This window comes from Triplophysa rosa, linkage group LG18 (assembly GCF_024868665.1).
Source record: "Triplophysa rosa linkage group LG18, Trosa_1v2, whole genome shotgun sequence".
Classification (NCBI taxonomy): Eukaryota; Metazoa; Chordata; class Actinopteri; order Cypriniformes; family Nemacheilidae; genus Triplophysa; species Triplophysa rosa.
The window spans coordinates 11,166,340-11,183,658 of record NC_079907.1 but is presented as its reverse complement, the minus strand read 5'-3'; the positions used below and the strand labels follow the sequence as shown (position 1 = coordinate 11,183,658).

At 38.1% G+C, this 17,319-nt stretch overlaps 1 protein-coding gene across 3 annotated transcripts in view; it reads right to left on the bottom strand.

Annotated features, from left to right (window-relative positions):
* mpp7a (MAGUK p55 scaffold protein 7a) overlaps positions 1–17,319 on the bottom strand; it is a 113,078-nt gene that overhangs the window by 65,126 nt on the left and 30,633 nt on the right. For all 3 annotated transcript variants that reach the window (XM_057358240.1, XM_057358239.1, XM_057358241.1), the window contains exons 2-3: positions 8,147–8,304; positions 2,688–2,806 (exon numbers count right to left, since the gene is read on the bottom strand). In XM_057358240.1, coding sequence (XP_057214223.1) covers positions 2,688–2,806; positions 8,147–8,183 — 156 coding nt within the window. In that variant the 5' untranslated portion in view covers positions 8,184–8,304. The remainder of the gene's footprint in view (positions 1–2,687; positions 2,807–8,146; positions 8,305–17,319) is intronic.

The window sequence follows — 17,319 nt, the reverse complement described above, 5'->3', positions numbered from 1 at the left end:
TGACACATGTGCACACACGTGTGTGTGTGTGTGTGTGTGTGTGTGTGTGTGCACAGAGATATGCATTTATTGACTCTGGAGCATGCTTAGTCCAGACACTGGATGCAGGAGGCTTGTATTACTTTGGGAATTTATTTTGGATGCAGAATATGGATTATAAAGAATCGGAATCAGACACCAGCTGCTCTTTAAGAGACTTCACAAACATTAATATGGTAACTCAGTGTTGAGTAGGAAAATGTATAGCCAACTGCCAGTGACTGGAACTCCGACAAATACATTTTCGGGATCTCGCGTCCAACAGAAGAGTAGACGTTCTCAAGTTCAGTTCGAACCCAGCTCCCTCTGTCTTGGCAATAATCTGATAAAGCAGTCTGTGGGATTTGAATTGACTGTCTGTATGAGCTTTAATAAGGTAAGAATAGATGTGACTCCATGACTGTTCTTGCCATGTTCATACCATGACATTATAAAAGCAAGTAGCAGAACATTTACCACCATACTATACCTACAAATTTCTCATTCATTTGTGACCTCAAACCGTTCTGAGTACCTGCATTTGTTCCCATTGCTAATAAATGTAAAGAAAAGAAGTCGGAGCCGATAGCCTCATGGGCAGTGCTCCGACACGTGGCGCAGTTGCGCATCGGGCGACCCGGGTTCGATTCCCGTCTCGTGGTCCTTTCCCGATCCCACCACCTTCTCTCTCCCACTTCGCTTCCTGTCCTCTCTCTCACCAAAACTGTATAAACAAAGCCAAAAACGCTAAAAATATACAGTATCTTGTAACAAACAATGCAACATAACCCAGCTACAAGTTAATGCGTCACATTGCGGTCTTTGATTTCAAGCTGGCTCCAAATTTGGGAACATACTTCATAAGTCATTTTTAAGCATCTTTATGTGATCAGGTTCTTGCCGTGATGTAAATATATAAAATTTGAAATTCATAAATTGTGACAAATAAATGCTTGTCGACACATTAGTGTTCTCAGTCTGAGTTGTTGTTGTTCTGAAAATTTTGCATGGTGAGGACATTATTCTGCCTCCCGGCCTCTGGGTCGAGACCAGCAGGTTTAAAGAGCAAATTTTCCGGGCTCAGAACTGCCATTTCTTCGGTGGAAATGCCCAAACGGGGCCAGAATGGGCACAGACTCAGGCATCCTGTCAGTGGAAAAGGGTAAGAAAAACCAACAGTGTTCCATTTGCCAAGAGCATTTTTAGCAAGTCTGAAATTTCAGCGCAGCATTACAGATCTTTAGATTCCTAAACCTGAGGGCTGAACATATGCTGGTCAACTTCAACAGTTCCTTTTTTACATTCTACAGACTCCTGTACAAGTAACTTTGCAACATCTGTACATGTCCACTTTTCTTTCCATAGTATTAGTAGGCTGTTAGGTAAGGGTTAGGACAATACAGTAACTAGTTGCAAAATTAGTCAGTAGAATGTCTGTTGTGGGACCCTCAAAATAAACTGTTACCATCACCTCTCTCCAGCACCCCACCTGTTCATTATGAAGGGCTCATACAAGAGTCTGTGCTCAACCTGGTTTATTCTTGTAACAACAAATAGAGAAAGGCCCAGAGGTGAAAACCACAGGCATTACCAGCTGATCTCACAGCTGGGCTGCACAGAAGGATTAAAATATTAAAGGTGTGGGAGAACTCGTAGAGAGTGAGCTTGCAAGTCCAAACACACTATTGTGATCTTAGCACTTGTGAGAAAAACAGAATATGTAAAAGAAGCGTGATGGGTAAAATAGTGCAATATCATTCAGAACCACATACGAATGTTGCACAAATCAAATAAAAAGCGAAAATAGTCTTTTTCCTAAATCAGAATTGATTGACAGTGTAAATGCAGCCATACAGACTATAATAAACCTAAAGTGGAAAATCAGATCAAACTTTAAAGCAAAACCTTGGAAAAGATTCATTTACTTCCCGCTAGACTTCGGATGAAGGAAAGTTTCCAATTACTATATCTTTCTCCTCCTGTCGCTCTCCTTTTCATCTTATATACGGTCACACACATGCAGACGACAGAGTATCGGTTTGGAATCTTGTACCTAACCCAGGTGGAAATTGTCGGTTGTGTCAGATTTCCTGTAAGGCTCTCTGGAGTGGCAGTTTGGCAGATGAACAGAGTGGACCGGGACATGTGTGAAACCCTGCTTTAATTGCATGGAGAGAAACAGCAGAGGTCTTTTAGCCTCTGTGGTCAGACAGTTAAAAAAACGTATTGAGCAGAGGCTAGCTCAGTCCACAGCACTAAAAATCTAGATTTTCGAATTATTCTGCCTGTCCAGTCTTAAAATAATGCTAAATGTGTTTGGCTTGCCAGAGTCAGAAGTTGATCGTATGACCGGTGCATTATACGTGTTAAGGATGGGAATAAATACCCACATAAATACCACTCGAACAGCATGAACGGTGGGGGGTCTCTTTACCGCAGATTAACATTCAGCGTCAACATGGCATAGATGGTCTCATACAAATCTAAAACAGTTCACATTCAATAAAGACTTGAACTTCCACAACCAACCGGCAAAAGGGCACGTCATTGTTCCGAAACTTTGTATCACAAAAATGCAGATAAAGAAAGGTTGTAACGGTTAGATCTAGTGCGTCACTCCACGTGTCTTATTGAATAGCTGAAGTGTGACATTTCACACACACACTCACCTTGACCAATGAGTGTAGACTCCTCTCTCCGAACATAGCGTGTAGAAAGGAGCGGTCATCTGCGCTCTCAACATGAGGCTGCAGCTGAGACGGGAGTACAGACAGCAGCTCATACAGACCTGTAGAGGAAATACAGGAAACACATTACACACATGCACAGCCAATGACCACAGAGAAATTATAAACCCGCATAAACAAGACTTAGAGAATTATTAACATAGACACGTCGAATTCACAAATGTTTTCTATTGACAACTTATGACATGGTTTGCGGTGAAACATCAGTACATCCACACGACCAACAATAGCAACCAAAAAAGAAAAACATCAGTTTAACTTAGCATGCTCACTGGGTCAGACTAAGCCTAGAAAAAATGGCTTCTCCCAGGCTGCACCTCATTTCCTCCCTTTGTCTGGCAACGTCCTGTTTTTCGAGGAATCACAACTAGAACTGTGAATGAAATCCCTAAAGTTTCATACGAAAGCACTTCGATATTTAAATAAGCATAATCATAAAACATACTCTTCGAACACTTACACTTATATATTTAACGCCTAAAAACAAAAATTGAACAGGACAGTAGCCATGATAGAAAGGACAGATCATTACAAGATGCCCTCAGTGGCCTTTTTAAAGTTCTTGTGAACTACTGCGCAGACTGAGTTTTACAGTCAACAACTAACCTAATGTGTCTGAATCCTATAAAAAGATCCGCGTAAACTGACCATTACTGGCTGCCAAGTTTTCCGGATGAGATGTGAAAGAATGCTGTGCCAAACAGCGTTTCCCTTTCACACGCCTACACTTCCCAGTGGCCTCCAGAAAATAACAGCGTTCCTCAGACATCAATGGCGGTACTGGAGGATGGCAGGGAGGAGCTGCCATCGGAAGGCCCTGCTTCTCAAATTCACAACATTACTGGTCAACAGCGCCGGGAATGAAGACAGGCTTTAATTACACAGCCTGTATGGAAGGCAACAGGGTCATTCATACTGTCTGGACAACACAACACACACAGGCACGCAACAGCACTTACGCGCATGCATGCGGACTGTGTGGATGAAGACGGTTTTCTGGAATGACGTGATATTCTTAGACACGCACACACACAGGCATGAAGACGAAAAAAGGATAGCAAATATACACAACCGTACGCCACAAGAGAGGCTGTCCGCATGGGAAATATGCCCCGCTGGCTCGCAGTCTGGCCCCTGCTGGCCTCAGGCCCCTGACGCACTAGCCAACAGGAGGACAACTGGTGGAAAACAGTACCAGATAGATTTACAGCGCAGACCGCATTTCTAAAGAACAGTAAAACGCCTTCTCTAAATGTCTTGTTTGGATGGGTTCAAAAGTCAATAGTGCAAAAAGATTCACACACGCTCAACTCGGCAGGAAATGACCGCTGGAGAGAGTTTCTCTCTTTCAGGTGCTGAGAGACAGTCTCTGTGATGCAGTATATCTGTCATATGCAAACGTGTGCGCGAGACCACCTCTGGGGTCAGTATTTCAGGTGCTGCTCAGAAAAGCACGGTTCATGCGAGAAAGCCCGAGCATGTGAATGGAGAAATAAAAACAAGAACAGCTGCACTCCCTGTACTTTTATTCGTTGTGCTTTTGATTTACCTCCTTAAATAGAAATACTACATCCATAGAGAGAGAGAAAGAGAGACGCTCAGGAGAGCGGACAAATTATAAAAGAAAAGAGAGAGCGAAGCAAAGAACAAGAGAAAAGACAGGGAATGCATGTGTGCAAGTGATGCTCTGATCAGACTCCTTCCAACAAATGTGGGGTATCCGTTTGGTCTCCAACTGCTTACATGGCCTTTTTTCCAAATAATGGAATTGATTCAAGTCTCGACTGTTCTTTATAAGCTGTATCTATTCTCAACTGACAATACAGGTGAAGCGCACAAACACACAAGCCATAAAAAGCTCTATTAGCAGTCTGAGCCCATCGCAGGGATTCATCGCTGTACTCTTGGTCCTCAGCTTCAGCCTCCTAAACCACACCACATCAGAACTCCTGCCCAGATCTACTTGCATGTTCTAGACCATCTACTTCCATCATAAACACATACAGCCACCCACTAAACGGTGCATTCAACTCCTTCTGCTAAAGGCTTTTAACAATAAACTCCATCATGGGACCTAAACGTGTTTGATATCCTCCAGTTATGGGTCTCCACAGATTTGCAATGTTAAAACCTTTCTTATCATAATCTTGGTGCACAGAAGCCTCAGACAAACTAGCGCTCATTATGGTGCCCCGAGTGTCGCTTGTGAATTTTGTAAATCACCTAATAATTCGAAAGATGTTAGCACAGAATGCATTGTTCCAGGATCCACCTTTTTAAATCTGTACGCATTCTGCTCATTGACAGTGGCAGACGTCTTTATCCTCTCCAAAAGGGGACATAAAAATACACAAATAAATGAAATTCCTTCTCCCTCCACGTTTCTCCCTCTCCTTTCGCTTGCATTTGGTAAAATGAAGTGGAAATTCTCATTCTGATGTAATTGGAAACAGGGAGCTTTTCCAGTGGCAACAAATCCTCGTGTTTCAGTTCTGTATCCCTATGGCAGAAGAGAGAGAGATGGAAAAGCAGAGGATAAATAGCTGGAAATCGATAAAGTGCTCCCAAAGCGCATGCTGTTGCTGCTCCTAACGTTCTCCTCTCTCTCCTTCGCTCGTCCTCTGGTCCCAAATGCTCGGCATTCTTGACATCAGAACGGAAAAATTTACTGTTAGCCGAGAAGAAATTTAATATGGCCATTCCTGTCATATCCCTCATTGCAGCCATATTCAGCCGGCACTCTGCTGAAGCCATAAGAGAGACTCAGCACCTGAACGATAAACAATATGGAGCTGAATGTGGATCTCGTTACAGACGACGACATCATTACACCACACACTTGTTTCTCAACAGAATGGATGGAAATATGCGTGTCCACACACACAGACGTACGCCCTAAATCAAAAGAACAACTATGCACATTTAAGGACAATATCTCTCAGCTTCAAGTAGAATACCTGCACAGGGAGTTTTATGTGTAATACCTGTACACGCATTAAACTGTCACACGTACAGACGTCTTCATTATCTGGTAAAGAACTTTCGCCCTAAGAGCTTCCCATATGTTCCCTTTGGTCCGTGTCTTTGTCGCTCTTTCTTTCGAGCAGACCTGGAGCTCTTATCTTTTTTGTGACACTTTCGGGAGAGATGGTAATTGGACGAGCAGACCGGCCTAGAATAACACAGTAAAACTACATAAGGCACATAAATGCGCTGTAGGGTGCTAAAACGGGCAGATTCAAAGTGATCTGGCTAACAGACTGCACGTTTCTGTGGATATGAGAACCAAACCACTCAAAAACAAATAATTACATCTGTTTCTCAACAGATTTGTATGTAAAATAAGATTAAACTGATATGATGTCCACTGCTAGAAGACAAATGCACATCTGAATAGGATCAGAAGTGAGATGAAATGGGATCTTGAAAATGAGGGATGGGACAGCTGATATCATATTATATCAATATCAGGGTCATGATATAATCAAGGGATTCCTTATGCGTATTGTATAGTTCAAATCTTCCATGTATTGCAATCTTTAACTCCGTTTACTCATAGACTTCGTTCAGAGCAATGATGAATCTTCACTATTAAAAAGTATTCATCTTTTCATTAATAACATGAGAGCAAAGGCTGCTTTTAGACACTTTTCGTTATGAAAATACAGGAAAACTGTGTGATTGTGTGAATGTGAGATGTGCATTAAAAGATTGAGTATGCAGTTTATGTAAAAAGAATTACAGTAATTCATCACCCGACATCAACACCAAACTCTCACTTTTTACAGGTAGTGGGTGGATGAGTCCGTCTGTCCAAGGACACCCAAGGGTCGTGAAATCAAATGCGACCAGGAAGCAAAACTCCCACACAAAAAACAGGATACATGTAGTAAAGGAACAGCATTCTAATGTCCATAGCGTTCTTTCATACAGAGGAATGGAGATCAAATGAGAACAGAACAGACAGTACAAGATGAAGTGGTCCAATGAGAAAGTAACAAGAAAAAGGGAAAAGTGAGCCAGATATAAGCTAATATTTCAGTGGCAGTCCTCCTTGATCAATTTTAATGTGGGTTTTGGCAATTAAATCTCAATTTCCTGCCTCATGAATGGGTTTAAATATGTGAGAGAGGGTTTGTGTCAGGTGTCCAACAAAAGAACAGCAGCCAATAACACATCAAGAGCGCCTCAAATAAGTGGCAGAAGGTTTAGGGCATACATCTCAACATAAGTTATATAATGGGCCCCATCTATTAGATCCACAGTGGCTTGCTGGGCTTTCAAAGCGTTCATTAAAAGTCTGTTGGGTAAGGCAGGATTATGCACCTCAGCGGACGCATGTCTCCCGGCAACCTTACAGTCGTCCATCAGGCTTTTATACCCCAACTAGGCATTATTTTCAAATAGATTAGATTAACATAGTAATCCCTTCTTTATAAAGAAAACGAGGCCAAGAGCGATATGTGCCAGAAATAAAGGAAGAAGGGAACGCAGTGTGTGTCTGGCCCACAGAACAATGTTTAGCTGTGCTGTGTGTGTGGTTTAGCTCTCGAAACGCACAAATGTTGATACTGTTACCCCTAAACATTTGAGCTAATGAGTTAAAGAGGTAAATTACATCACTAAATTGAATCCTGCGTTAGAAAGCCAAGTTCAAGTTTTATTTGGATCCCAAAGAGTCAGTAATTGTGTGAAATGACCATATTAGTAAACTGATGGTCTAAGTTTCCACTTTGTCTATTGAAGTTCCAACATCCGATGAGTAACATGACTGCTATTTAGGAAAAGCTGTAAATCTGAAAAACACATCTTCATCACATCACATTACTCTTCCATCACAGGGGAAATAATTTTTGATATCCATGCCTAAAGACATACAGGGGCGTCAACCTTACAGGTACTTTAGAAACCAATCCAATGCTAAAAAGTAATAATAATTTTTGCTCATTGTTCATATTAGCTAAGGCAGTGGTTCTCAAACTTTTTCATTGTAAGGCCCCCTTTGTGTTAAGTGCATCGCTTTGCGGCCCCCCATATAAAGACATATAATCTTAAACTTAGAATTTTTATTAAACCAAAAACATTCAGTTATACAATGCTGGAACCTCAATTCGTTTGGTTGGTGGTGTCATTTTTCTGATGTTTGATTGCATAAAATCTATGATAAATTTCTATATTTCATAAAATGCCACAAAATCTGTGGCCCCCCTGGATCCATCTTGGGGCCCCCAGTTTGAGAACCACTGAGCTAAGGTATTTAATAATACAAATACAACCTTATTGTAAGGTGTTACCGCATTTTGTTAGCAACTCTTGTCTGTCCTAGACTATATCATTGTCTATATTATTAAGGTGGTCAAATGACAGAAGATTTGGTTCACCTATCTCACTGCCAGTTCTGGTGGAGAGGGCCGGCATGATGACTTGAAAATCAGCTTCCTTTCAACTTCACAACGATGCCACAACAATCCTGCACCGTTGGGGTTAGATGACCTGACCCCAGGCAGTCTGCGAAGCCTTGATTATGTCATTGGCAAATCTATGAAAGATAATAAAGACAAAAAATTATATTAAGTTCAGAAGGTTCATATACAGTAAAGCATGCACATTTGACAGATTCTAACAAAACAGTCCCTCCGAATGAATCCATCAATACCTAATGAGTTCAAAGGTGATGTGAGAAGACATGAGAGAGGGGAATGGAGTAAAAACTAAAGAGCGAGATAAGAGATACATCAGTCCCAAAATCAATTTTGTCCTTTTCCATCCGGGGCCCTAAGTCTGCCCGGATGCGTGCCACGGCATCGAAAGCACCTTAAACCTTTATGTCACCCTAAAGACTTGTAACCAGTGGCTTGAAAGTACATATGAAAAACTAAGAGATGGAAAGAGGAGGGTGGGGGAAACATTATTCGAACTGCCTCTTTTACAGATCACACAGTATCTGGTTTGTCAAACCATAATCCGTATGGAGAAGAGAGGAAAAGAAAAAACATGATCGCAATGAAAGGTATGCTGGAGATTTAATCATGCGCCACTGTGATATCCATAAAGCACGCTGCTGCCATCTAGTGGTGTCATTACAGCCAATTACAATTTACAGCAGTCATCAGATTGATGGGAGAACTGAAGCGAGAAGAAAGGAGGAGAAAAGATTGAAGGTGAGATGTGGGAAAGAGGAGCAGAGCAGGTTAGACCGATGTCACAGTTCTAAGTAAAACGATTTCACATACTTGCTTAACAAAATACACAGACACATGTTCACTTCCCCAGATAACTGGCAAGACCACTGTGGAGATCGGGTTTAACACACATTACACAGCCCCGCAAGGTCAAAGAGAGGTCAAATGCAGACACAATCTTACACAAAACAAAAGTTTCAGGTCAGTTTTATACATCTCTTAATTTGAGATATATTTCATTGCATTATCCAAACACTTACGAAAAAGTTCCAAAATGAACATGGTACTGCAATGGTTTTATTGACATGGGTTTAATCATTTTCATTTTTTCTCTCACTCCCTCTAGTTGTGTAATTCTGTGCAGTACTCGTGGCAGTTGTGTTGTTATTAAATGCATGGCGTGTCATTGGCGTGTGCATGCTGTTTTAAGAGTATGAACACCACAGTATTCCTATGTGCTCAAGTGTGTTTACGTGTCTGTAAACTTCATACAGTGTGAAAAAAAACAGTACTACAGTCAATAAAACACTTGGCTAAATATGAGCACCGTGGCGCTGCTTCTGGAAGAATGAGGGATCTATGCACACATAAAGATACACACCCACATACACACACACACACACAACTTCATAGGCAAGGAGTTCATGCCGTTTACTAATAGGTGTGCGCAGTCATGAGAGGCAAAAATTGAAAATCCTTTATAATATTTTTCGAAGATGTTTTTATATACTGCAGTTTATGTGTTTTTTAAACCTATTTAATTTACTACTATTAAATACTAATGAAGTAGTTAAGAATTAAATATTTTTTAAGAATTAAATAATTTGTAATTAAGTACCGACTTTGATCAAATTAAACATTCCTTGTACCACCCACTCACAACCATAAAAAAATCACATTAAATGACCTTAAAACATGTGTACCACCAGTGGTACACTTACAACAGTTTGAGAACCACTGTTATATATTATACGCAGATCTGGGTAGTAACGTATTACATGTAATCTGGATTACGTAATCAGATTCCAAAAATCTAGTACTTGTATTTGAGTAAACTAAATTTTAAAATACTCGTAATCAGACTACAGTTACTTTTTATGGATTACATGATTACATATTATTCACAGAATGGCAGTAAATTGCTTACAGTTCAGTGATTTTCCCTACATTTTTTCATTTTATTTTCTAATTTTTTTATAATAAACATACCTACCACTTATATATGTTTGTGATTCTTCGAGTTTTTTTCCAGCAGAGAGGGAAGGGACTTTGAAATCGCAGAGAGATGCAAAATGGAGCGGCACTCAGCATTTGGAGATGGGCGCTCCAATCACAAGGCGCTGTCATGAATAATTAGGAGAAATGTCTTCTCATTGGTCAACAAAACACAGTCTCATGAATAATAATGAGACACCTACACGTCATCGATGTACTATAGTCTTTTGATGCTGGCTAGATGAGGATTTTAAACCCAGAAGGCAAAAATAGCGCTTAGGTTTCGTGGCGCTTTAAGGAAACTCGTGGGAAAACTATTCACTGTTACTATCAGTAAACACTAACAAATTATATGAGTGTTAGCATTTAGTCGGTACTGTACTTTAAAAAGATGTTGAGGCTCTTGTTGTTGGTGATAAAGAATAGAATATTTTTCCTCGTTGTATCTGTCAAAATAGTACAAAATCCTCCTGCTTCAATATATGTAACATCAAATAAGATTGAAGTCAAAAGTAAAATAAATGTAATCCAAAAGTAGTCAGATTACGTTATCAAAAATGTGTAATCTAAGAGATTACGTTATTGACAAAAAAAATTGTCATGTAATCTGTAATCAGTAACTGATTACAATTCATAAGTAATCTACCCAGCTCTGATTATACGTATAGGCTACACATAGACCATACGACAAATAGCATGCAGGGTTTAACCATTAACCAGCACCAAAAGACCTGTACATCACTGAATCACCTGCACAGGATTTATGAGTTTTATGAGATTTACTGAATCTGCAAGACACGGAATGAGCCTCTAAAGCGGATTTGCTGGGAGTCTTGAAAATCAGTGAACCTTAAACTGGTGTGTTGGGATAGTGAATCAAGACGAAGAGCTACAGTAGACATAAAGGCAGGTGGCTTGAAAGAGGAGTATGCGATTTCTGAGAGACACATTTGAAAATCCAAATCAACACCCAAAGAAACAACTTTGTGAATATTTGTTAGATTTGCTACACAAAGCCATAAACCAATCAGCAATAGGAGGGGTATATGCTGATGATGGAAAAAAGACTGAGCAAGCATTAGTTATTTTGAGTGTAGAACAATGAAGGAAGTTATTTGTTTTGGATGGGGTGTTGATTTTAATTATCAACAGCAATATCAGAATACAACAAAGAAAGTCATACAGGTTTGTAACAACTGATGAACTTTTGAGTTAACCATCCCTTTAAATCTTGTCTTTTTATGCATTTAAAACATTTCTACAAGTAAGCCTGTTTCGCTCCCATATGCCTGCCCTCATGAAGGTCATGAAGGTTTGCAAGGACTTCAATAAAACACACATACCTACTTTTATATGGAAAACTACAAAATGCTTGCTTGACTTCATACAATGGAACAGCAGGAAACACAAAAATGGCACGTGCAAGTAACCAATCATAAAACAGGCCGACCCACATGTGTATGCACCTATAAAATGAAGTCACTCGGACCAAAGACAAATACATCAAAACCATATGGTGTAAATGCAAAATTTTTAAGGTCATGAAATTAAAGTACAAAGTAAAAAATATCAGAAACATTGGTGACACTTTATAATAACTTTCATTAATAAATCATTAACAAACATTATCCCCGCTTAACAGAATCATTAGTAAATTATTTTCACATAGCTAGAAATATGAGATAATGTGCTTGTTAATGTTTACTAATGTAGTTTTACTAAGCATTACCTAATGATTAACAGATGTTAATGTAAATTGAAATTACTAATGTCATTAAACTTCCAATTCATATGATCATGCACTTTTTAAAAATCTTTAATTTTGACAGTTTACAATTATTAAAAACTTAATTTATAAATTATTAAGAAACAGTATATAATGCTTAACAGATCATTAGTTAATGTTTACATATGTCATTAAACTTTTAATTCATATGATCATTCACTTTTAAAAAATCTACAAAAGATTTTAACAGAAATTACAATGAAAGTTTATTTTATATGTACTGAAAAAAACTTTTATAAATGTTGTTAAACTCTTGCTTGGTAATTATAAGTACTTCACAAACTATTCATTTAACATATTATTCATTAATTCATAATCACAGTCTGTAAATGTCATTATATTTGTTCTTTGTTTGTTGTGTAGACATCTTCTATTTTGACATTTCAGCAAATCATTTAGTAGTTATTTGTTCATGTATTTGAAGCACTCAATCTAAAGTGGAAACTATTCATCATTTTTAAATGTTTATAAGCATTTACTAATCATTAATAACTTAGTCATCTTGATTGTAAACATGTGTCCCAAATGACCTGAATTTACCCCATTTACACATCTTTAAAAATCATTTATTAATAATTTGTTCATGTTTTGCAGTACCCAATCTAAAGTTGACTATTCTTCATTTTTGTGAATGTTTATAAATGTTTACTTATCATTTAGTACCTTTATGGGCATTGGACTTTTACAACATTTGTGTTACATTTAGTTACATTTAATGCTTGCTAAAGACATAACACTCATTGTCATTTGTGTGCAAGGCATGTTTTGCCTCAACATTTACATTAGCATACAATTGTGTCCAATTAAATAGAACATTCCTTGAATCATACATCAACCAGAGAAATCAACATTTAAAGAGAATACTTCATTTATCAAATCAGTGTAAAACAGTAAGCAAAGTAAAACAGTAGGCCTAATCATCAGTAATAAAACGGTAATCAAACCATAGTCATCAAATTGACCCCTGTACACTGTTGCCCCCTTAACCAACCCTTAAACCTGCACATACCACTAACCTGTTCCTAACCTTAGCCATATCATACTCAATAGCAGCAAAAGTGTTGTACAATAACAAAAGCTTTCAATTATTGAATAACATCTGTTAAAATAGTTTGTAGGTTTTCAAGAAGTGCATTATCATATGAATTAAATGTTTAATGACATTTGTAAGCATTTGAATTTACATTAAATAATGATCTATTAATCATTAGGTAATGCTTGATAAGTTTATTAGTACATATTAACAAACAGTTACACACCATCTTACGTTTCTAGCTATTTGAATATATAGTAACTAATGATCTGTTAAGCATATAATGTGGGTTAATTATTTATTAATGAAAGTTATTATAATGTGTTACCGAAATATATATTTTGGAAACACTTTAGTAAAGGGACCAATTCTCATTATTAACTAGTTGCTTATTAGATGCCTATTTTTAGCATATTAGCTGTTTATTAGTACTTATAAAGCACATATTCAACATGACAAAATTCTACTTCCCTAATCCTACCCAATACCTAAACCTAACAACTACCTTACTAACTATTAATAAGCAACAAATTAGTAGTTTACTGAGGCAAAAGTCATAGTTAATGGTTTATTAATACAGAGAATTGGACCTTAAAATAAAGTGTGACCTATATTTTATATATTTAACTATTAATCTGCCACTGTTGGACAAACAGTTCCACCCCAAACTCATAACATCAGTTATGCCAGTGCTGCTACGTCGGACTACCAAATAAATAGAGAAATGTTTTGCAAGCATCAATGAACCATAATGTTTACACACCGGTGGGAAATCAACTAACTTATAGCTCATATATAGTTGTCTAAATGTATTTTAGGCCAGGATAAAATAAAATGTTGTAAAGGAAGTGTGGGTGGATTCCATACAAAAGCAGTACATAATGACTTGAAACTTAATAAAGCATTTAAGTGTCAACCATAAAGTGCCTAAGAAGAATTAAAATGGTCTGCCATTGTATTGAATACACCCAACCAGATAATGATAAAACAAGTGTGGTTGTTTTATCCAAACCCACAAAAAAATGTGGGTTTGGCACAACATGGCACAAACGACAGAATCTTTGTTTTGGCTGAACTATTAAAAGATTACACACTTTCACTTTAATGTGAACAAACAGTAAACTCTCTAAAATTACTAAACATGTACAAATAACCTTACAACCAAACACTTAAAGAAAACCCCAGCCACATCCAGCCATGCATACACAACCGCATACTGGACCAACAGGATTGGCGAGTTCCATTAGTCAGTTTCACCAGTTGTTACACAAGCGGATAGACTTGAATGAACGACAAAGAGAACGACAAAGACAGAGTAAAGATTAGGTAAAAACAAAGAAAATGGGAACAAACAATTTAACAATTATTCTAAATGAAAGAGGGATAGAAAAAAGCGGCCATTTGCACATTGTAACCACTAGGTGGAGATAAAGCTACATTAACCATTCACTCATCCACTCAAGCGTTCAAGTGTAAAGTATGCCTGAAAAAGAAGTGATATTGAATTTCAACACAAAACCTCATTCTAGAAAAAGATGAACAAATATATATAGAACACCTTCAATATTAAGTAAGTATTAGAAATGAACACAGTAACACACTGTTAATTTCCTTTAAGTTAATTTCTAACGTCCTATAAGCAGAAACCTGAGGCTTATTGTGCTCACTGTTAGGTGTGTGTTTCCATTAGTGCCACAAAATCCAACAGTCCATTGTAAGATGTGTTTGAAGTTTGAAACATTGTAAGAGTCATTAATGTGGTGATTTGGGGCATTTATGAGAGAATAGCCCGTTCCTTTAGTCTGACTTTGGGTGAGTATTGTATGTGATGCTCTCAATGGGCCCTCAGAGGCTGTGTGTAGTCATTAGGAGATGAATGATGTATTTAGGGTTCCTCATGGAGGACAGCATCGAACATTCAGAGGCTTTCTGCCATACCGCCATACATCAATAGTCTCTCTATTCATCTATAAATCAGCAGCATGGGCACAGAAAGACACGCAAGCTAATGTAATGCACATAAACACACTTGAATCACAAACCAACTATTGGATAGTGAATTGATGGGATAACAATAGCGTACACCGTTAATGATTAAATGAAAACCCGCCTTTAACTTAACGGAATACATATTAAAACATACTCTATAAACTAACAAAAAAAAGATTGGTAACACTTCAGTATAGGGGGCAATTCTCACTATTAACTAGTTGTTATTAGCATGCCTGTTATTGGCATATTGGTTGTTTATTAGTACTTATAAAGCATGACCATACTCTACATCCCTAATCCTACCCAATACCTTAACCTAACAACTACCTTACTAACTATTAATAAGCAACAAATTAAGAGTTTATTGGGGAAAAAGTCTTAGTTAATGGTTTGTTAATAGTGAGAATTGCCCCCTATTCTGAAGTTTGACCAAAAGGGTAAAAAAGATTTAACCAAAATGTCAAACTGGTCAATATTATGCATAACTGCATGCGTTTCTAAGTGACTGGCACAAGACGTTTTGTAACTGGATCACAAAAACCATATACAAGGGCAGTCTTTACATTTGTAACATAAATGCTATCCTGGACAAGACAACATTGGATGTCTCATGTCAATTAAATCTGTGTAGAACAAGCATTTCAAACTTGGTTACTTGCAACTTTAAATGAAAACAATTGGTCAATATACTGATGTATGCAGTCATGAAGTAAGAGATGCACTTCAAAATCAAAACACGGGTGGTCACAGGGTCAGGTGTAAATGCTAATGTGTTTCACCTGACCAGTTGAGGTCAGATCACCAGGTCTGACCTGGGCCATGTTTTCCACATACATCAGTGTGTACCAGATTTTGATGGCAGGCACGCAGATGGCCGTGTGCGTAAAGCAAGAGAGCAGCAGCACGGATGGAATTAATGGGTTTCTACTGCTGTTGTGTAACTATAATGCTGTCTGTCACAGAACTTAATTTTTTTGTAGGTAATATTTTGGAAAAATACAATTGATAAAAGCAAGAGAGCAGCAGCACGGATGGAATTAATGGGTTTCTACTGCTGTTGTGTAACTATAATGCTGTCTGTCACAGAACTTAATTTTTTTGTAGGTAATATTTTGGAAAAATACAATTGATAAAAGCAAGAGAGCAGCAGCACGGATGGAATTAATGGGTTTCTACTGCTGTTGTGTAACTATAATGCTGTCTGTCACAGAACTTAATTTTTTTGTAGGTAATATTTTGGAAAAATACAATTGGTAATAATCAAAATTGGTAATAATCCAAAAATAGTTGTAAAGTCTAATGATGTATAATCAGTAAATGAAAAATCCTGAATGCAGGGCTTTTCTCTTACCCTCATTTTACAGTTGCCCGCCCCAGAGTTCATTCTGTTCACACACACACAAGAGCCCTCAGGCTAATCCACATGCAAAGCTTCTTAGCATGAAAACAAACAAACGCAGCAGGCTTGTGAAGCACTTTCTGGGTAAGTATGTATAGGGCGCTTTCATTGATCCAATGAATGATGTAAAATAAATGCCTACATTAATTGATTTAAGTCAACTATCTGCAGACACTAAATTAGAACAGTTTAGTGGAATTAAAGACTTGATAAATACAATCCACACTTTCAGAATAATTAAGATACTTAACACTCTTTTCAGGTATCAAGAAATATCAATGAATATTTTCAAAAAATATTTGCTTTGGAAGTTATCCTTCACAAAGCTGCATACGCAAGATACAGCCATACACTGCATTACTCATAGACCACAGACATTCAAATGGGTATTTATTTCTACCACCATGGGCCTCCTTTCCAATGGCACCAAATATTGCCAGTTTGCTCAGGGGAAGCTCTATATTAGCCAATGAAGACAGCTCAATGCAACAGGCATTCATCAGGCCTGTCACACAGGATTCCACATCACCGAGTACCCTAAAACAAACATCTAGCCCAGAACAGATTGTTTGACCTCATTGTTACCGCTTTTCCACCAGGGCTGGTGCCGGAGCCCAAATGGGAACCGGGCCGCGCTTTTCCACTCAAAAAATTCCTGGGCCGGTGCCAACATCCTGGTTCCAAACTGGCCCCGAAACCTTGCTGGTCTCGAACTAGGGAACCTATGTCGACTGACTCGTCAGTAGGTCTTTCTCTGGATACTGCTTAAAAGGTGCCATTGCACAGCAACGGCAATAGAGCAAGAAAGATTTACAATGTTCGTAATATTATTGTTATTTTGTTACTAAATATATTTTAAAGAATTATTTAGGTGAGAATGTATGTGTTCAAATCTGTGGTCGGTTAATAAAGATGGTGTCTGTTTAAAAATGAGCTTGGATGTTTTC